Here is a 19,938-nt window from a genome sequence, read left to right as displayed (position 1 = left end):
GATTCAATCCATGATTCCTAAAGTAATCATAACAACAACCCATACTGACTTTTTATAATGGAATGAATCCAGTTGATGAATCCACAAATCAACGTCATCGATTGGAAAATATATTATCATCTACCTTATGTAGTATCCACAAACAGTAACCCATCACTGCGACTCTGCGAGGGAACTTCATTGGCTGTCAACAGCAGCTCGCGCTGCAACGTGCTGCTGCGCGTGTCACTCTTGCTTTATGACGCCGTGCACGCGTAATACCGAACCACTGCTGCTGTGCCGCTGTCAAACAGTGCGGACAGGGGCGAGAGACATTAGACATGAAGCATACCTAAGGAGTACCTGGCTGTTTTGACATCTGAACAGTCATTTACAGCTGTCATAACAACTATATTATATGGAAAATCAATCCGCTGTCCTTTATGAAAGCAAAGGCATAGAGGATTTGTGTCCGTTTCTGCGCGCGCTGCGCACGTGGGCATGTTGCGATGGCATGCACGAGGAGAACCAAAACTTTGGTGTCCACGTGCGTGATTTTAAGCGGTATGACTAATATTTTATGTCTCCTTTACGTCGGCTGGATCACCAATTATATGTCTAATAGCTGGAACGTCAAAGTTGCAGGTAGGACGCCCATGAAAAAGTTTGATGATGATAACCGTGGAGAAACGCTGCGGATTATCGAGAGACTCGACCGGCTGGAGAGTGTTGTTAACCAACACATTCAAGGTATGATGTTGTAAAATGCCAACTTATAATGTGTTAAAGTTGAACGTCCTTCGCTCTACATTTGCAGGACTGCTGTCCGTCAGTATGTATCTTAAGATCTACTCACAGCACCATTCATGACGATCAAAACAAGTTTAAACGGGCTTTGCATTTCTAATACTGACCTAAGAGGATGGGCTCACCTGAATGACCTCTCCTTATTTTTAGGAGCAAGTTTAATGTACTATAATTTACCTGAGTCACTTGAGGCAGATCTTAAGGTTGTAGCACACTTATTCCATCCTATCACTGTATTCAGCTCCAAATGCTGATTTCCATAGTGAGGGTCAGTGTGAGCTGGTGCAGTGTTTATTGCAGAGAGAGAGAGAGGGACATAAATTTAGCACTTGGCACTTGTTCTTTGTGTAAACATCAGTCTCATGGCTGGTGCCATGTTTCACTGCTGGACACAGACAGGATCCCATTTTTACAGCGAGCTGGAGCAGCCTCTCTCATCCTGCATAATTAATCACCATCTAGATAGTGCATGTGTACTGTTGTAAACTCTTTATGAATTCCGATTTAACCCCTTGATGCATAGACTACAGTGAACAGGTCTTTAAAAGCCATTTTTAACCATTTTTAGGGTGTGATGATGTTCCATCCAGAACATATTGGTTGACTTTAACTGTCCACTTTATCTGTGTGTTTTTCTTATTAATGGCAATATACTGTGAATTCAATATGGTGACGAAAGTGTTGATGCACCCATTGTCCCTGAAATATTTACCATTATCTTTTTTGGAATGGACATATATGTAACACTCAAAATACATAAATGGAAATATAATCTTGTTAGGGAAAAAAAGAAAACATGAACTTTCCCCTTTGTGATTTAATCATGCATCAAAGGGTTTTATCAAATGTTTTTGGCCTTGGAATTAAAAAAAGGTGCATTGTCTTCAAAATAAACTCACAATTATTAATTAACAGGCTTTGCATTTGAGAGAGATTTATCTGAGAAATTGCATTCAGGCCCATTTCTGTATAGTATTATTGAGTTAATCTAGTTGAGAAGCCTTTTGCTGGATTTATTGGATACATTGGCTGGTACCTAAGTACGTCTCTACTCAGCTCAAGGATTTAAAGCTTTCTGCTCCCTCAGAGCAGTCATACTGAAGCCATAAATGTCAATAAAATAAAAACAGCATGCCTACTCTGTTTGGCCATTACAGAAATTAAGCGTCAATACAAAAAAAGAATTCACTACAAATGATATGCTTTAAGATAATGTTTGATTTGCTTACCTCACTTGTCATATAAAAGGATAGTTCACACAAAAATTTACATTTTGTCATCATTTACTCACCCTCATGTTGTTCCAAACACATTGTTTTTTTCTTGTTCTGTCAATAGGATAATTTCAATTTCAACTACTTGATCTAACTGCGATTCTTTGAGTTGGCCTTGATTATTTTTTTATAAATGTTTATTATATACCCTTTACTCCCCAATTTGGCATGCCCAGTTGCCACTGCTTACTAGGCCTTCGTGGTGGCATGGTTACTCACTTTAATCAGGGTGTGAGAGGACAAGTCTCAGTTGAGACAGTCCACGCAAAATCATTATCACATGGCTCGCTGTGCATGACACCACTGAGACTCACATGTGGAGGCTCATGGTACTCTTTGCGATCCACACACAAATTACCACGTGCCCCATTGAGAGCGAGAACCACTAATCGTGACCATGAGGAGGTTACCCCATGTGACTCTACCCTCCCTAGCAACTGGGCCAATTTGGTTGCTTAGGAGACCTGGCTGGAGTCACTCAGCACACCCTGGATTCTAACTCGCGACTCCAGGGGTTGTAGTCAGTGTCAATACTCGCCGAGCTACCCAGGCCCTTGATTATTGTGCACTTCAAATTCCACATTCACATCACATTTACATTCTACATTTTACTATCCAAATAAGCGCATTTTAAAGGTGCTGTAAGTGATTTTGCTAGGGGTGGGAATCTTTAGGCACCACACAACTTGATCTGATTCTAATAGTTATGATCCGATGCCAAAATAATTCCTGATACATCTACATGTTGTCCTTATTGATTATACTGCTGTTCAAAGGTAAACGCAGCAACTTCACATTTTGACCAAAATCGGTTTCTTAGATTTGTCCTGCAACATACAGATCTAGCTCAAAATCCACACAAAAACTATGTTAGTTACAGCCTTTGCATGGCAGTATTGGCATCATAATAATGATAAACAATGACTTTATTTTAGGGCTGGGCGATAAAAAGTTATCAATATATATCACAATAAAGAAAATCCACGATAAGCTTTTGAGGAATTTTCAATATTTACTGCGTGTCGCTAAAACACAAGCAGTTCGGCTTTCTGCGTTTCCACTAGGGTGGATGAAATCCGCTCAAAGGTGCTCGCAGCGCTAGGAGAGAGCTTGCTCCACACCGCTGCCAATCTTACGATCCACCTTGCGAGCATGACACTCGGCTTTCATAGGAATTAATTGAAAACGCTCTCGGCTACGTTCACAACGCGCCAGTGGTAACGTAGTTTGAGACTGGATGAACTTGCTAATGCTGGCTGCCTTGCTAATAATTAGGTTACATCGGACACCGGATTGATTCCATCCGCACCGCACTTCATGACAACTGTTGCACCCTCTCATCATCTCTAGTGAAGAGCGCGACAGAACAACAGTGATGTGGACAACAGCTCTGATCTTTCTGTGCTGTAATCTTGAATATTGTTCTGTAGCACCAAGCATGCATTATTTCTGCCCTGTCCCGCTTCGCATGTGTTGCCTCTTTTCCCTGCATGTGTAGACATGAAGTGCCGCATGAGTTAACGTGGTTTCAAAGCACCTTTTAGACCATAAAGTTTTTCCCTTCTAAATATATCTTTATCAATCAGCATTTTACAAGCCATTAATAATAAACAAATCGAATAAACAAATCGATTTCTGTACTAATTTTGTGAAAATTAATTGGATGTCTAGAATGGATAAGGAAAGACTAAAATTACTAGTTGGTAGACTAGTCTCTCCCTTTAATGAAAATATACAAATGTTTTTTAAATAAAAAAAAATAAAAAAACTTTCAAAATTTTCTGTCAAGACACCCCTGAACCCACATTCAGCATCATTCCACAGTCACAAGGGCTTCTATGCCCCATACTTGGGTATCTGAATCTAAAGAAATATAAAAAATATTAAAACAAATACTGCAGTCACTGTGCTTCAGAACAAACCGATGATCTTTTAACATTCATTTTCAATTGATAAACGGGAAAAGACGGTAAAATTGTTAAAAGATCCCGCAGACCCCATTGCTTTGGCCATCTCTGGACCCCCTGTGCAGTTTTGTAGACACTATTTTGGCTGTTTAGAATTAACGTTTTATTCTTTTCTTCCGTCAACTTTGAAATAAAAAAAAGGAAGTGCAATTTGTAAATGTATATTGTGATAAATATTGATATCGAACAATATGAAAAAGATTATTGTGATAACAATTTTGGCCATATCGCCCAGCCCTACTTTATTTATTTTATGTTATTAAGAAAGTGGCCTTTTACATTCAGTATGAACGAGCTGTGAACAAAACAAGGAATATCCATAAAATTAAATAAACTGTTTTCTGTCAAAACACTTAGTTTAGTAGAGTATCAACAATTTCAGTTTCTTTCTTTAGATCCTTCTATTAAAGAAATCTCTTTAAAGCACATGAAAATAAATAAAATTAAATATTTTTTCTCTATCAAAACCCTCTTAAACACACTAAATATTATAAAATATTTAAATACTAAAAACAGAGTAATTTAAATAAATTTGTTATTGTTACTCATTTTTATTTATTAGTATTTCATTATTAATTAGAATGAATCAATCCCAAGCCTATTCATATTTATTTTGATCTATGCCCAAGAGGTTGCCCTTGCAGTAGAGCTACATGAGATATCTGCTTCTGTGGGAGTACAGATGTCAGCTTTTCCTTTCTTCACCACAGGTGATAAAGCATCGCAAATAGTGGGATTGATAATAAATAAATCTGTCAAGCATCTTGTATTCGCTGTTCCACCTGTTTGCTCTGCGAGTAGAAGTCTCACCAGTTTGAAATTTGTCTGATGAGACGTCAGGTGTGTGTGCACTGTACCCATGAGCAAAAGACGCAATGAGCAACAGCCAATTAAATATCGAGAGAAAGGCATTAGGAAGCAGGAGACAAAAAAGTAAATAAAACATCACCCACATCTCCTGAACTGCTTTCTCATCATTATGTTCAGCTGTTTGTTCCCATTCTGTGCAAATCAGTGCAATAACATCCGTTCCAGATCTTGTGATTAATTATTAATTAACTTAATTGGTCCGCCCCACACCAACACCTGCAGCCTACTCTCTCACTACTGCATGCCCAAATGCACAAGTGAGTTTTGCTACAGGGTTTTTCACTAAAGTTGTTGAAAAAGTCAAGCTGGAAGATTTTAAGTTGTTGTGGCAAATTTGAGAGTTTGTAAGTGCCTATTTGCGGGTACAAAAGTAAATATGTATTGCAAGTTTGTTGTTGTATTTATATTAATGTCAATTTACACATTTGTGACTATTGTCTGCAACTTTGAATTCAAAACAGATTTTTGATTATTGTCTGTGAGTGCAGATTGCAACATTCAACTTCAGAATTTTATTTGACGAGTTTTCACATCAGTGCTGTACATTTCAATTCGCAAATACAAATATTTATTTTATAAGTTCTCAAATTCAAAGCTGCAAGCTCTCAAGTTTTGCAACACATTTAACTTCATTATATTCTGAGAGCATTAAAATAACGTGTGAAAGTTAAGAATTTAGGACATAAATATTTTACTATTGCAAAATGTAATACTATATAATATAATAGCTATTCAGGTTAGGTAGGTTCCAAAAACAATGTTAATGTGTAAACTGCAATGTACTGTAAACAACAGTGTAAATTTAAAATGGACCAAGACCAAGTTGACCAAAAAGAGAGACACATTTTAGGTATTTGGAAATATTTAAATGTTTAATATAATGTCATTCTACCCTTGTGTAATATTAACATTTTTAAGCCTTAAAAAAATCATATATCCATATTTTATTATACGATTCAGTGTAAAATGTGAATAAATGATTTCTTAAGGTGTATGAAGCGCACACACACATTAAGAAGTATGACAGTTAATTGTGAAAGCCCAAACAGAAAATAAATCGTCATCGCAATTATTTGTTGGAAAATGATCATCGGCCAAAATCCATAATCGTGACAGCACTTGAACAACATGAGGGCAAGTAGATGATGACAGAATGTTCATTTTTGGGTGAATTATCCTTTAAAAGGCAGAGACAGAAGTCTGTCTCTCAGAAAATAAATTATTAGGATGTCTCAAATTTGCTTGCAGTTTCCCTTAGTTTTATTGTAGCTGAGTGTCAGTGGCTCCTTCCAGAGTCTTATTTCCTCAAAATCCATTAAAAGTGAAGAGTCCGGTTTTCACGCCCATCTGAACCATCTGGTTGCATTGTCATTGGAAGAGACTGACACCTCACCTCCAGTTTGCTTCGGCAGGAGCAACAGTGTTAATGTGCTGCCTTACCAAGGGAAAGATTTCAAGGCCAGTTCTTACCCATAACACAGTATTAATTAGTTATGTGATCTGGTGTTGTGCCATTTTAAATGCTAAGTGTGTAAGATATGGAGAAAGCAAGTGAAAAGCAAATGTCTAATGTAAAATTGTCATTGGGGCTTGACATATCCAAATATCCCTTTTTTGTTAATTAGCCAAAATGCTTTAATTACGTCACAGCCATACACCTTTATGTGCTACTTGCTGGTCCATTGCAGGCGAAGGGACATTCCTATTCTAGAAGAGCATTCAGAGCATTTGATTGAACAAAAATCTGTGTAGCGCAACATGAGTCATTGATATTTTGGTGTTTGTTTTTTGAATGCAAATCTGCTAAAAAGAATTTAGGAGTGCACTAGGATATAGATGACGTCAAAGCAAAAACACAAAACTGTAATTTTGATTTAACCTTTAACATTATTTTTAATGCAGATAAGTAAATGGAGGAAATAATATCACACAAAATATGCAATATTCTTCCTTGTGCCAGTGAACCATCTTGTTCTTTACTCACATGTCCAGCTCATGGGCAATTAAACATGCTTCTCTCCTCATTGAAGACTTTTAAAGTTTGGTCTTCTACTTTTTTAACTGGATCCAGTGTATGGCGAGTACATTAGAGCCTTGTATTTATGAGCTCATTGGTGATTGCTGTGGAATCAACTGCTGAGTTTTGCTGTATCTTTAAAGGGAGCATTAGTGCTGTACAAAGCAAATACTGTTTAACTTATTCATTATCTGCCCATTTTCTCTGCACTGGAGATCAGCAGGGTGTCTGGGTAGTATAACAATCCTGCCATCATACTTTTTTTTTTTTTTCACTGCCCTATTCACAAGTTCACAAGTCACACTTACAAATAATTTAGTTTGAGCTGTCTCATTACGGTGTGCCTGCCTGACAATTAAGGCTGGATGTTTTTGCATGCACACCCCACAGGCATATATTGTCCTTTCATTCCACTACTGTTAAAATGCCACCTGAGATTGTCATCATTATCAAAGGTTTTTTTCATACATGGTTCGCTCGTTATAAGATAGATCACACGAGGGCTTGTTTTAACGTCACGCTTCACTTGCTGATGAGAAATGGAGAAATGCTAGAGGGAAAGAGTTGTGCGAGAAGTGGGTACTTGATAACGCGGAGGTTACAATAAGTGTCAAAATTGTGCGTGCTGGGAAGCTGCTTCCTCAGTCTGATGATTTTTCTCAGAATGTCTTGATTGACTGTTTAAAATGTGTTGTAGTTAATTAAAGGCGGGTAATTGCTCAGACACCCATTAGGTTTCGCTAATTAAATGAGCTGTCTCTGTGGTGAAAAAAGATCGCTCAGTCTAGATGGTAAAAATGCAATTGCAGTTTCTTTACCGAAGCCTTGCTATGGAGAGATTGTGACATTTTTGTTATTTGTGACCGATATCTTTAGGGCTACCTCATGTTCAGGATTAGGATAAGGATAGTAATGGACCACCCACAGACAACACACACAAAAATGACAAAATCTGGAAGAAATCGACACGTCCAATCTGATTGGCTGTTTTTACGTGACTGTCCTAAGCGGCCCCTCTATTAAAAATAATATAATTATAATAGAAAATTGGTAATTATATTATAACCGACTGATCTCAGTTCAGACTCTGTGGTTTCAGTAAATGGTTCAACTTCCCACGGACGGAGTCATGTGACAAAACAATCAACAAAACTACAACTGGTAAGAAACCTAATTGAGTTTTTACATTGAAACCTACTTGAGTCAAAAGATTAGTCTCTAGTTTCATCTGATATGCCATTTTAAAAATTTTAGGAATTTATCATGAAACGCCATGCTGTTAATGTACACTAATCCGTACCTTAGTTCACCTTATTCTTAGAAATCCTATATTTACTGTGCATAATCACATTGATAATCAATGGGTTCATCTAGAAGCTGAAAACATTTTGCTTTCAGAGGCTTTATATGGAGTTAAGTTGAAAATAAGGTGCATTTCGAACTGTTCTGAGACCAGTGCAGACAGACAGCATACTGGAGGTTGTCATTCAATAAATAGGGAACAATCTGTAGCTTTCCTGTGACAGCTAAGTACATTCACTTCTAAAATCCAACCAAATATTCAGTTTCAGGCTGCAGATGATGTTTGGACCACTCAACATGTTTGGCAGATATGGGACAAAAGTAATCAGTACATAGATTCAGAATTGATCATATACATACATAAATATAACATTGGATGATGCTGGCCATTACTATGAATCAGAAGTAATTATGCTAATTAATATCTGTAATGTCTCAAAACCATAAATAGCCAACACTCCTGTAAACATAATAAACAATTAGATTAACTAAAATCTGACTTTCTATAGCTTGGTATTATTTAAAATTTCTCTACTTAAACCCACTGTCCACAAATATTCTCATCTCCTCTTCTGTCCACAAAAACCTGGTGTCATAGGGTTGTTTTAGATTTTTATAGTAACTTGTAGTGGCCAATAAAGTGAATTTGGAGTGCTTGTAAATATAACATGCTTGCAAAGGAATCGGGTTCTTGAGTGGGAAAGGAGGAATTGGGAATGGTAAACTTCAACTCAGTAAGGTATTTATTTTCAATAAAGAATTAATAAAAAATAAAAAAAATCTCCTCAACACTCATGCCACACAGGCTCAATGGGGTTGTGTGCGCAGGTCGCTCTCTCCTCCACTGGCATCTGGCTTGCTTTTAACTCCGTCTCCACTCTCACTACAGTGACAAACAGCTGTTAGAGACAATCATTGACAGGTGATGATCCTTACCATTCTCATCTCCCGATCACAAGCTGCGCTAGACCACGACCCCACTACCACAATGCTCTGTGCTCATCACTATTTTATTTTGATGGATCATTCAGTCCTACACAACGCAATAGAAAGATGTGTTGTTTTTGCATTATTTTTCACTCTTTTTGTCTTATCACAATTAATTCAGATTTCAACCTCACAACTTGGGTATCATTCTTTTGCTATGGCACTGGAGATTCAGTAGTGCTGGAGTGCCGATGCTAAAAAGCGATGCAGGAAACACTGGTGGGCAGTTCTTGACCAATAAACTGCAATGTGGACCAGTGTGGACTCTGATAAGCATTAAACATAAAGCTTGTAAGGTATTTGGCATGAGAAATGTCGTCATTTCAGAACCGTTTTAGCCCTAGTTCAAATTTCTCACAATGAGGGCAGATGCTGATGCAGGATCATCCCTTCTGTCAATGGGTTCTATTTAGAATGCATTCAGATTTCACTGAATTGTCATCCCATCTGATGGAAGTCTGATGTCGGAGAGCAGCCCGTAATCAGGCTGGAGCCTTAGTAATCCTAAGAGCACCAGCTCTAATGAAGCCAAAGGTTTTCAGCTATATTCAATCGTCCAGTCAGATCCATGCTGAGGGGGGAGGTTGAGAAGAATGAAAACAATATTTGACTATATATGAACTATATGAAAATACTCATAATCATAATCAAACTCAAGCAAAGACATCTCAATTGCACACAATATTTGGTCTTGCTCTGTTAGTCAAGGGCAACTAAGCATGTTCTTAAAGGGACAGTTCACCCCGAACCCCCCAAATCTAATTTTCTCACACCATGCCATCCCAGATGTGTATGACTTTCTTTCTTCTGCTGAATATGGAGATTTTGAGAATAATATTTCTCAGCTCTGTTGGTGCATAAAATACAAGTGAATTGACTTTGAAGCTCCAAAACATTTTATTTTAACTAAATATCTCCACTTTCACACTTTTGTTTATGGCGATTCGCATTTGCATTCTTTGTGCATATCGCTGCCTATTGATCTATTTCTCACCCACATCTATTATACCACTTCTGATTTAAGATTAAGGTATATTAATCTTATATTATGGTATTATGATAGTATTATGGATTACTTTTATGCTGCCTTTATGTGCTTTTTGGACCTTTAAAGGCCTGATCACCATTCACTTGCATTGTATGGACCTACAGAGCTGAGATTTTTCTAAATTTTTGTTTAGCAGGAGAAAGAAGAAAGGAGGAGGGAGGTGGCGGTGAACTGACCCTTTAAGAATGTGCTTAGTTGTCCTTGACTAACAGAGCGAGACTAAATATTGTGTGCAATTGAGATGTCTTTGCTTGAATGAGTGACCGTTAAACACGTCAAGACTCCTGGGGCTGTTCACTGAAGATTTTTTAGGCCATTGCCTGGGCAGCGACAAATTAACATAATTAATCCACTCATGCATCATGCTGTCTAGTTAATGGAGTGAAGGAACTATCTATTTGTGTATTATTCTCAGACATTGTTACTTGTTGCTTTTGTAATCAGCCAACTGAGTGGGTATAGCTAAATCACCTTTACATTATATTGGATGATATGACATTAACATGGTTTTGAATGTGAATATGTATTACTTAGTATTTACAGTATAACGATTGTCGTTATACACGTGTCTACATTCTGTCCATAATCAGTTTCGCTGACAGAGGCAGCCTTAGGGAATTGATTTGCTTGATTACAAGCATCATAGGTAGTTTGTCAATCAGACATATAAGAAATATATTCTTATACAATGGGGGTGCCAAACAGGAAATATTTATATAAATTCTGAATAAATAATTATAAATCCTAAATGTATAGTTATAAATCCAAATATATAGTTAAAAATCTGAATATATAGTTTTAAATCTTAATATGTAAATATAAAATCCAAATATATTATAATTATTTTCTGTTTGACCCCCTTAATATATACACTTAACATCTGTGTTTCAGTATGCTTAAATATTTGTGGTTATCTCTAATTTACAAATACATTATGAAAGAACAAAATGTCATAAAAGAAACAAAAAAAGGGCCTTTAGGTTTGTCAAACAGCAGAAACCAAACTGCAGCGACGATCTGTCATGGCTGGAGATCTCACATACTGCCCCATGAGGGTTTCATCGGGGCCAGGCTATGGCTTGCCTAGCAGGCGCACCTGAGGATTTGAATCCAAACATCTCTCTGTGACTTTATTCATCTTTGCACTGGTTAGAAAATGCAGGAGTATATATAATCGCTTATAGCAGTCACAGCATTTTAAAATAAAATCTCATGTGCCCTGCAGAGCAACCTGACTATCGTGTTCAAATTGTGTGCAAAAGCACAATGCTTTCTTCTATACAGAAGCACAATCCACATCAGTGAACATGTCTCTTGTAATCTGCTGTTTCAATGGTGATTTGTGTGAAAGTCAAATAGAAGTCGTTGTTGTAGCACCTCTAGTGTTCATTTCACAGACAACTTCCACAATACCAACAAGTCACATAAAACGAATTTAGCAAAAATTTAGTTACAGTAAAGTAACATGATTTTATTAGACCAGGTTGATCTAACCACATCCTTCATAGAGATCTGCCTAGTCTTAGTATGCCTCAAATGAATTTATTATGAGCCAGTACTCTGCTGACACTTTGTAAACATGTAACCTCTCTTTCCTAAGGTAACGTGCACATGGCTCCTAAGAATTATCTTTGTCAAATTTCGCTTTCTGATTTGGCTTTTAAATAAATAAAAACTCAGCAGAATCACTGATGGTGAAGTTTTGACTTGTATGTGTAATTGGGAGCTGTGCTGGGCTGTTATAACACAAAGGGCTACAGCTGACAGCTAATTCTCTGCATTAGGCCACCTGTTAATGAACTGACTCAATTCGAAGAGAGAGATAGAGTGTGTAATTGGTTTATTATTTCAGTCAAACTTTCAAAAGGTAGCTTGCTCCAGATAAGCAAAGGCCACAATACTGGAGAAAAACTTAAGATAATTTCACATTGTCCTCATTCACTTGGTCACCAATAGAGTAGTTGAAACAATATACTGTAAACAGTATCCTTATATCACCAAGTGTGATTCTCCAATTTGGTTTTTAGACTTTGTTGGAGTGTGAGTGCTCTTGGTGTTGTTGTCTCCCATATTTCTAAATGGTTTCATCTAAATGATCCTGACTGTGATTTTGTTGACATGTTTTATTTTTTTTAAGTGGCAGATCCGGGATTGGCCAGAGAAACCAGAATTTTGTTTTGCATGCAGAAATTCTAGGCAATGTCAAAGTCAAGCACTTGAAATCAACAATTGTTTATCTTCACTACTGTTCTATAGAGAGAAGAAAAAAAACATGATTACTTTTATACAAAGCCTTTTATAAAAGATTTCGTCTCCACAGAGTTTTGTGATTAGCATGACGTTTTAGTACCCTATAGGAGGATTTTAAAGAAAATAAAAAATGCTTCTTTATAATACCCTTTTAAGTTTTGTGGAGTCTCTTTTTTCCAAATTTTTATGTGTTGAAATGTGCAATGATTTTGTTTGGAGTTCTTTATTCAAGGACATGTAATAACATTTTAACGTATGTAAAACATAGCTTGAAGTTTAATTTTGGAAGATTTCTAGTAGTCAAATGTGCCTGTAATTGCATTCATGAGCAATTCTTTAAAATAAAAGATTGCATGTTAATGCTTTAGTATCATCTGAGGAACATTCACTGCCATAATAGTCTATTTTTAATGGTGTTCTGACCATTATTATGGATATCTGTTGCTGTCTATGCATTCATATGCACACTCCGTGGCATGGAACAAGACTTCTAGGTCACCTGCAAATGCAGTTACCAGCACAGCCCACGGCAGTCCACGCAAACAAAAGGCTGTGCATTAACTAGCTTGAGCTTTGTGTTTTAAATTAATAGTTTATCATTTACTCATCCTCATGCCATCCCAGATGTTTAGGACTTTCTTTATTCTGCAGAACACAAATTAAGATTTTTAGAAGAATATTTCAGCTCTGTTGGTCCTTACAATGCAAGTGAATAGTGACCAGACCATTAAAGCTCCAAAAATCACATAAATGCAACAAAAGTAATCCATGTGACTCCAGTGGTTAAATACATATCTTCAGAGGTGTGGGTCAGAAAGTGGAGATTTATAGTAAAAAAGGACTTAAATATTGATCTGTTTTATTGTGTTGTGTATTTGCATTATGCAAATCAGCTGTAAATCAAATGTAGGACATTACAAAATTTGCACAGAACACTTCCTGAGCTTTTTGACAGTTCTGAGTGATGAATTAATGCTGCAGTTTTCAGTTAAAAAGTTAAACTGTTTATTTAAATTGCAGCATTAATTCATCACTCAGAACTGTCAAAAAGCTCAGGAAGTGTTCTGCCTGCTTTCCACTGGTGATGATAGAGCAATGTTAATTGTGGCCTTGCAAAAAGCACAGATTTCTTTGAATAAGGTGCAATCTAGTGTTCATATTCATTGAAAGGAGGCTTGTTTGTGTTTAAAAGAATAAATATTACTCTGTTTAAATATGGTGCATTCAGATCCGGATGCAGGTTTTTCCCCAGAAATACTTCACACAAAACTGTTTATTGAATTCGGCCCTGAATTTCTAAAAAAAAAAATAAATTATATAGACTTGTTAGTGCAAGTATGGCATTTATATTTTCTGCCAGCTCCATTATGTTTTGTAGGAAGTTAAATTTTTCGTTACATCTTTTAAGATAGTCAGCCTTAATAAGAAGAAACTTGACTTGTTGATGGCTTCTTGGTTTGAAAAGTTTTTCTGAGAATTCAAAAAATACCATAGTCTTATTTGTGTTTGGGAACTGGCTCAAAGAAATTCTTTTGTGCAACTCATGTCTTTCAGTCTTACATCCTTAAAGTTTCTAATAAAACAACCCTGAGCTTTTGAAAACTATATAAATCTGCATTGCATTCATTCCCTTTAGCATTCTGTTTTCATGAGAAAATGATTGTGGAAAAACTGAAATTAATTTTAATAGTTCACAGCTCAATGCCATAGATTACAGGCAAGAAATATTGAAAATTACAGACAAAAACATTTTTCTATTTGCCAATGAAATAATAATTGTCTGTGTCAGCATGGATCCTGGATAGTACTGTATATTGTACATACTAGTGTCTTAAAGCCCTTTTATTTCACTGGTAATTGTGATTATTCACATTCTCTCTGAATTGGCGAAGAAATTGACAAATTATAATTTAGCTCCTTGTAGTGTACATCACAGCATTACTAACAGCAGGCCCATCTAATGTATTAACAAAGTTTCTAATAATTTCTGCTGCACATTATACAGTAAGTTCTGCAAGTATGTGGCCCATTTTCTAAAAGCAAAAATTCAATAAATAATGGAAGAAATCTCTAATGGTAAAAAATTTAAAGAAAAAGAGAGAATCCATGTTGTATACATACATACAATTACATAATGGTAACTAGCGGCATTTTGCTTGCAGCTAATTTGACTAGGTTAACATGAATTAAATAGAAAAATCGCCAGTGGCTAAAATGACCCATACTGTTTCAATTACCCAGAATAACTAATAATTGTGAGATATGCCTCCATTTCACACTCTGAGTCTGTAGGGTTGCATGAACTCTCGGCTGCATTTTTGGCTGCATTCATTTCGGCTTTGAAATGCCACTAGCATGCCCCAGTTATAGAAGCTAATGTACATGATACCATGAACCGCTTTCATTCCCTTTCAGGACAAGTGACTCTTGATGTTTTATTTAATCTTTGAAGTAATACATGGGTAAAGGTGGTACTGTAATGTGTGCTGATCTAAAGTGGTATCCATGTGATGAGACTGAAAGTGAAAAGACTTCTATTGTGAATTTTTATTTAACACAAAATATTTAATTTCAAATGATATTTGAACATTTTGAGTGAACAGGTAAAAAAAATAGATGAATTTCAGAATGCCCTACTTTTGCTTTACTGACAGCATGTGGTCTTGTTTAGTCTGTTTCACTGAATGGAGTAAAGCTTACTCTAGCTTACGATTTAAATGCCAAGATGTGCATCTTTGAGGTCTGAAACCATTGCATTTTGGTTACATCAGTGAAACATCAAGCAATTTCTACCATCTGGAACTCTTCAGATTGATGTAGGTGGTATATTCATAGTAACATGTCAAATGAAACCGACTTTGTTGCTACGTAAAAACAAGCATCTCTCAAGTAGGGTACTTACAACATACACTTTGGGTTTAATCATTTCTACAGCAGAGAACTTTAAGCTATGGTACATCATGTTTCTCCAAACCCGTATGATGAACAAAAAGAGATGTTACAGGCCTAATGTTAGCCTCAGTCACCATTCACTTTCATTATATGGAAGAAATGTGCAATGAAAGTGAATGGGGACTGAGGCTAACATTCTAACATGGAATGATATTTATATGGTTTTGGAACAACATTAGGATGAGTAAATTATTGTAATGATTATTTTTGTGTGGATGATCCCTTTAAATTATAAGATTTGCAAAGACATTCAGGAAATTTGTCTTGTAGATTCAGTAATTTTAGTGGGACATTTAAAGTCCCTTAGAGAAGTCGACAGGGTCTGTCAACTTAGATATCCGGCAGGACTTTTTACACCCAGCAGATGCTTACATAAGTGCTCTTAATGAGGAGAGCAGTGAAGATGATATGCATCACCAGTGAGAGCTTCACTTAGCAGCTTGGTCATTTCCACTGTTATGAATATAGCACCTACAGTACGTATACGCCCTGTCATTTCAAGTGACATGATTAGGGTTGACATTTAGATTGGGGATTCAATTAAAGGAACAGGATGTCAATATGGGCTATTCAACTTCATTAAGAAATTGGCCAGATGGAAAAAATCAGGGGCCAAGCCAGAATAGTTTGTTATCGAAAAGCTTCTCTCTACAAATATTGTGTTATAGCAGGCCTATAAAATTAGTTCACTATATAAATAAATCTTTTTATTATTATGGGAAATATTTCCTTCTAGCAGGAACTTAAAATAGAGATAAAATACAGGTAACTTGAGACATGAAGTAATAATAATAATAATACAAATCTAAATTATGCTCTCAAAATTGGTCCATTACAGAAAGAGTAAAACATACTGATACAAAACATTTTATTGAACAATAACAGTGATGTTTATTATAGATGCAATGATTAAAACTTTTGACTTTTAAAATTTCTTGTCCGAACGTGGGCTGCCAGTTGAATTGTCCTGCAATACATTATCATCGCTTACATTCAAAGCCACAGATAGGGTCACACTGGCGCAATGTTTTCTACAGATCTCCTGTCCATTATAGGGGAGACCGGAGCAGCTGAAGAAAGACACCGGACCTCCGGTCTGCAGCTGCCACTTGATCCTACCTGAAGTAAATACTTCTGTCCTGCCTGACCTTCCAGTTATTCATCTATTTCATATGACTTTCCTCTACGACCACTCTCTGCCATATTTGTGAACAAACCCCCCATACACTGTACCTGGATCATTCACAACCATTGGGATTCGATAAAACTTTACTAAATGTACATAGCTTGATAAAGTGGTACTGCTGTTCGCTTACACAACCAGAAATGTTTTTTTCTCTTTCAATTAAAGTTATACCTTTTAATTGACATGGCTTCATTTCACACAATTCAAGCAGTAAAGGGGGAGAGCGGGGGTAAATCACTTGATTTCTTTTATAATTTTTATTTAGAAAATGTTTAGCCTAAGTGTTTAACATTTTCCCTCAAATATCTATGACATGTAAGTTGCCATTATCTGTCAATAAAATGTAAAACACAACCAAGTCTGGTATAATTAAAGTGTAAATTAATTAATGTTAAATCCATACAGGGGGCTTTGGTAGCTCAGCGAGTATTGACGCTTTCTACCACCGTACACGTTCGGAGAGGGCCGCGCTTGGCATTTAACTGAAGCAGCGACAAGTGACTATTAACCTCTGATATGATTCGTGTCCGTCGTAGCCATACAGTGACAGACCGTCTTACATCTCCTTCGAATGGGACGTGGGAGAGGGGGTGTGTCTTAAAAGTTAGTTGAAAGTGAATTGGTTGCTCACATGCGTCAACTGCCTAATAGCATTATTACACTTGATTGACAAATGGAGGAAGAAAAGCAATTGCCAAATGCTTTTTTTTTTAAATGCCATTTAAAAGATGCATTTCAAAATGACTTATTAATGAGCTATTTTGTTGTTACAATTAATTTCATTTTAAACATGAATTAAATACATGATTTATTAATGCACAATTTAACTGTTAAATATAATTACGTTTTAAAACATGAATTAAATAAATACCTTTAAATGTGTCTATTTATTTGTCCATTTATAAATTGGTTTATCCACATTTTTTTTTTTTTCAAAATAATAGATTGATCATTTACTTCTTCATTCTTTTTTAATTGGCATTCCGCAGTTCTTTGCATGTATTTTACATAAAATATTTTATTTTAGAAATTATATTAGTAATTTAGTAATGTACTTAAAAGTAATTAAATTAATTGAAAGTCAGTGACTGTAATCTGATTACAAGAATTTAAATGTATTGTGTTACACTACTTTTTTTACTTAGATTATATTACAGTAACAAATTTGTAATCTAATTACATCAAACACTGCTGAAGATACGCTATAAAAGTGGTTACATTTGTTACCTTAAGGTGCCATTTTCTACTTGATCTATCCCTTAAAAAAAATCACTTTTGTTGGTAAGTAACAATGTATTCAGGATGAACATAGTCATATTAAATAATACTTTTGAGTTGAATAAAACTAGTTAATTTAGATGTTACCACATAAAGCACATATTTAGGTTACCTGACAAAGCATTCTTTACAGTGTATAATTCACAAATATTATTCTAATTCAAGAGGGTGTTGAACTAAGAATCAAAGCCACTGCTAGACAAAACACATTTGTGTAATTACACATTTAACTAAAAACCTTATACTTATTGAGATATAGCCCGGTGACAACTAGCCCCTGCCTCCCCTATTGGTGAAAGATATTCCCTGTATCATTTACATAACCAATTACATAAACTCATGTTAAAATGGATTTGATGTGCATCTTAAATTTTAGAATGTCATGTACCACCCAACTTCCATCGCCTCTGACAAAGGTACTCAACAGTGTCCCATTTACTGCCTCTCTAGTGGTCAGACAGATGGCCAGCCTGAATGACAAATCACGTTCTGCCCCACTCCTCCCTAGCACCGGCTTTAGCTCCAGGCTGAGCCAGGTCAGCGTATCCAGCCTCACTTTCTCTCTCTGTCACCATCCCTGGAGAGTCGCAAACTGTGCCTATATGAGAAAGGGAATTAAATATATTTCCTTGTTTTGCCAGCAAGCTGTTCTCTCCCATAAGCTGCTCAGAACAGGATGGGGAGAATGGCAAATGTGTGCAAGCGGGGTGTTTAGATGGTCAAGACACGTACCTTCTGTCTCTCCATCCTGTAGCCTTGGGTTGCCCTGCCTCAGGTCACAATATAGTTTAATGACTGTTGCTGGCATATAAGCCCTATAACCACAGTCCTTCAAGGGATTTATGTCTTCTACATGGAAAAAAAAAAATATGACAATTTCGATGTTAATTTACTTTCTTCTATCATAGCTTAATATGCAGTGTCAACTCAGTTGCCATTCATTGGGTGATTTCCCTTAAAAGTAAGCACATTTTGGCACCAGCATGTCAAAGCAACATCGGCTCAACAAATGACTTGAGTTTTGGGCGAGACTAAGTATTTGTCGACCAATAGCAGACAGGGAGATTTTTTTTCATGGTTTATCAATTTCTCTCCACAACAAGAGTCCAATACCCTATCTGCAGTTCGGAGACCAAAAAAAAATCTCTATAACTTTACTGATTGTGACTCAAGCAAGTGTTCCAAATGGCCTGCAACCCTGCTCTTTACAGGTGTTTTATTAGATGGCATGGCAAATTGTTTTTGCAAATACATAGTAATTAAATTCTTCGCAGCCTTAAATATCAATTGCTGGGTTTCCATAGATGTATTTTTAAACAAATTTATTTCAGATTGCATTTAAGTTGGATGGAAATACCAAGATGAGCGTAAACCAGCATATACATTTGTTGGAATGGCGGAACCTTTACGATGTGTCCGCCTGAAATCATTACACTGATGCACACTTCACAACACACACACACACACACACACACCCAACAGCATTTACATGTCAGTGATAAAATGGAGAAAGGGCCTCTTAACGCTATTTGTTGTACAAAACAAGCCTAGATGGAACTTCTGAAAGTCATTTCTCAGCCTTAGAAAGGTGCATTTGGATTACCACAGACGTTTGCCAAATCATAACTATCACCAAAATGCAGAATGAGACATTTTGTCTGCCACTGCTTTTCATATGGAGTTCAAAGCGGAGCTTTATGGTCACGCTGATGCTCTGATACAAATTATGAATGTGGCTTCACTATTGCTGTAACAATGCAGAGAGCCACAATCTGCCAGCAGATTTATATTGTGGAGGATGCGAGTTTAAGAGATATAATGCCCATTGCAATGAATGTGTAACCTATGTGGTGACTTGTTGTTTTACATAGCCAAACTCTCACTTGGGAAACGTTTAATGTCATGTGAATTGGTATGTGGCAGGGCAGAGGGCGGGTTCGGGTCGTGATTCCACACACCTGGCCCCTAATTAGGCTAATCAAGCCTCAGAGAGGGATAAGGGCCGACTGGAAGTTTCAGTG

At 36.5% G+C, this 19,938-nt stretch overlaps 1 protein-coding gene across 2 annotated transcripts in view; it reads left to right on the top strand.

Annotated features, from left to right (window-relative positions):
* The first annotated feature begins 405 nt into the window (after positions 1-405).
* LOC127638433 (polypeptide N-acetylgalactosaminyltransferase 18-like) overlaps positions 406-19,938 on the top strand; it is a 62,314-nt gene continuing 42,781 nt past the window's right edge. The window contains exons 1-2 of one of the 2 annotated variants that reach the window (XM_052119957.1): positions 406-543; positions 619-729. In XM_052119957.1, the coding sequence (XP_051975917.1) occupies positions 489-543; positions 619-729 (166 nt within the window). In that variant the 5' untranslated portion in view covers positions 406-488. Of the gene's footprint in view, positions 730-19,938 lie in introns of both variants that reach the window. The other variant, XM_052119956.1, reaches the window with a different exon arrangement.

Source organism: Xyrauchen texanus, chromosome 46 (genome assembly GCF_025860055.1).
Source record: "Xyrauchen texanus isolate HMW12.3.18 chromosome 46, RBS_HiC_50CHRs, whole genome shotgun sequence".
Lineage (NCBI taxonomy): Eukaryota > Metazoa > Chordata > Actinopteri > Cypriniformes > Catostomidae > Xyrauchen > Xyrauchen texanus.
This window is presented reverse-complemented; position numbering and strand designations above follow the sequence as displayed.